This window comes from Trypanosoma equiperdum (assembly GCF_001457755.1).
Source record: "Trypanosoma equiperdum strain OVI genome assembly, contig: ctg_1923, whole genome shotgun sequence".
NCBI classification, from domain to species: Eukaryota; Euglenozoa; class Kinetoplastea; order Trypanosomatida; family Trypanosomatidae; genus Trypanosoma; species Trypanosoma equiperdum.
In genome coordinates, this window is record NW_027123975.1 from 25064 (window position 1) to 25554 (window position 491).

At 51.3% G+C, this 491-nt stretch overlaps 1 protein-coding gene across 1 annotated transcript; it reads right to left on the reverse strand.

The window, feature by feature from the left end:
- Positions 1 to 165: 165 nt before the first annotated feature.
- Positions 166 to 414, reverse strand: TEOVI_000798300 (putative zinc finger protein; the record flags this gene model as incomplete). The annotated part of the gene is made up of 1 exon (XM_067223660.1): positions 166 to 414. One exon carries the CDS (start codon positions 412 to 414, stop codon positions 166 to 168), a length of 249 nt encoding a protein of 82 aa, XP_067079761.1.
- Between the last annotated feature and the right edge of the window lie 77 nt (positions 415 to 491).

Sequence of the window (491 nt, forward strand, 5' to 3'; positions counted from 1 at the left end):
ATGTACAGGTTTGTGGCGCATCTTCCGCTCACACGCCACGGTCGACCGGGGGTCACGGTGTTGTGCGTGTGGGCTCCCAGTAGAGAAAGAGTTTTACGCTTGACGAAACGGTGATGATAGGAGCCGGGTGTCTGCATGCGACGTCTTCCCTCCTCTTCTTTTTGTTTAGAATTCCCATGTCTGTCGGCACATGGGGCATTCCGTGTTATCTTGCTCACGCTCAGCCCACCTTTCAATGCAATGGATGTGGAAGGTATGAGTACATTTCCCCGTAACAATGGGGCAATCCTCCCCAGGGAAGCGGCACTGTGGGCAGCACGCCTCGAACTGCTGGCGACAAATGCCGCATGTGTCGTCCCGACAATCCCACACCCAACGGGCTACGAAGTGGGCACTCTTCACTTTTATATCCATCGCCGAAGCTAAACCTCCCTTTGCTCTTCCTTCGCTGCACAGATATATACGTTAATATATATATATATATATATATA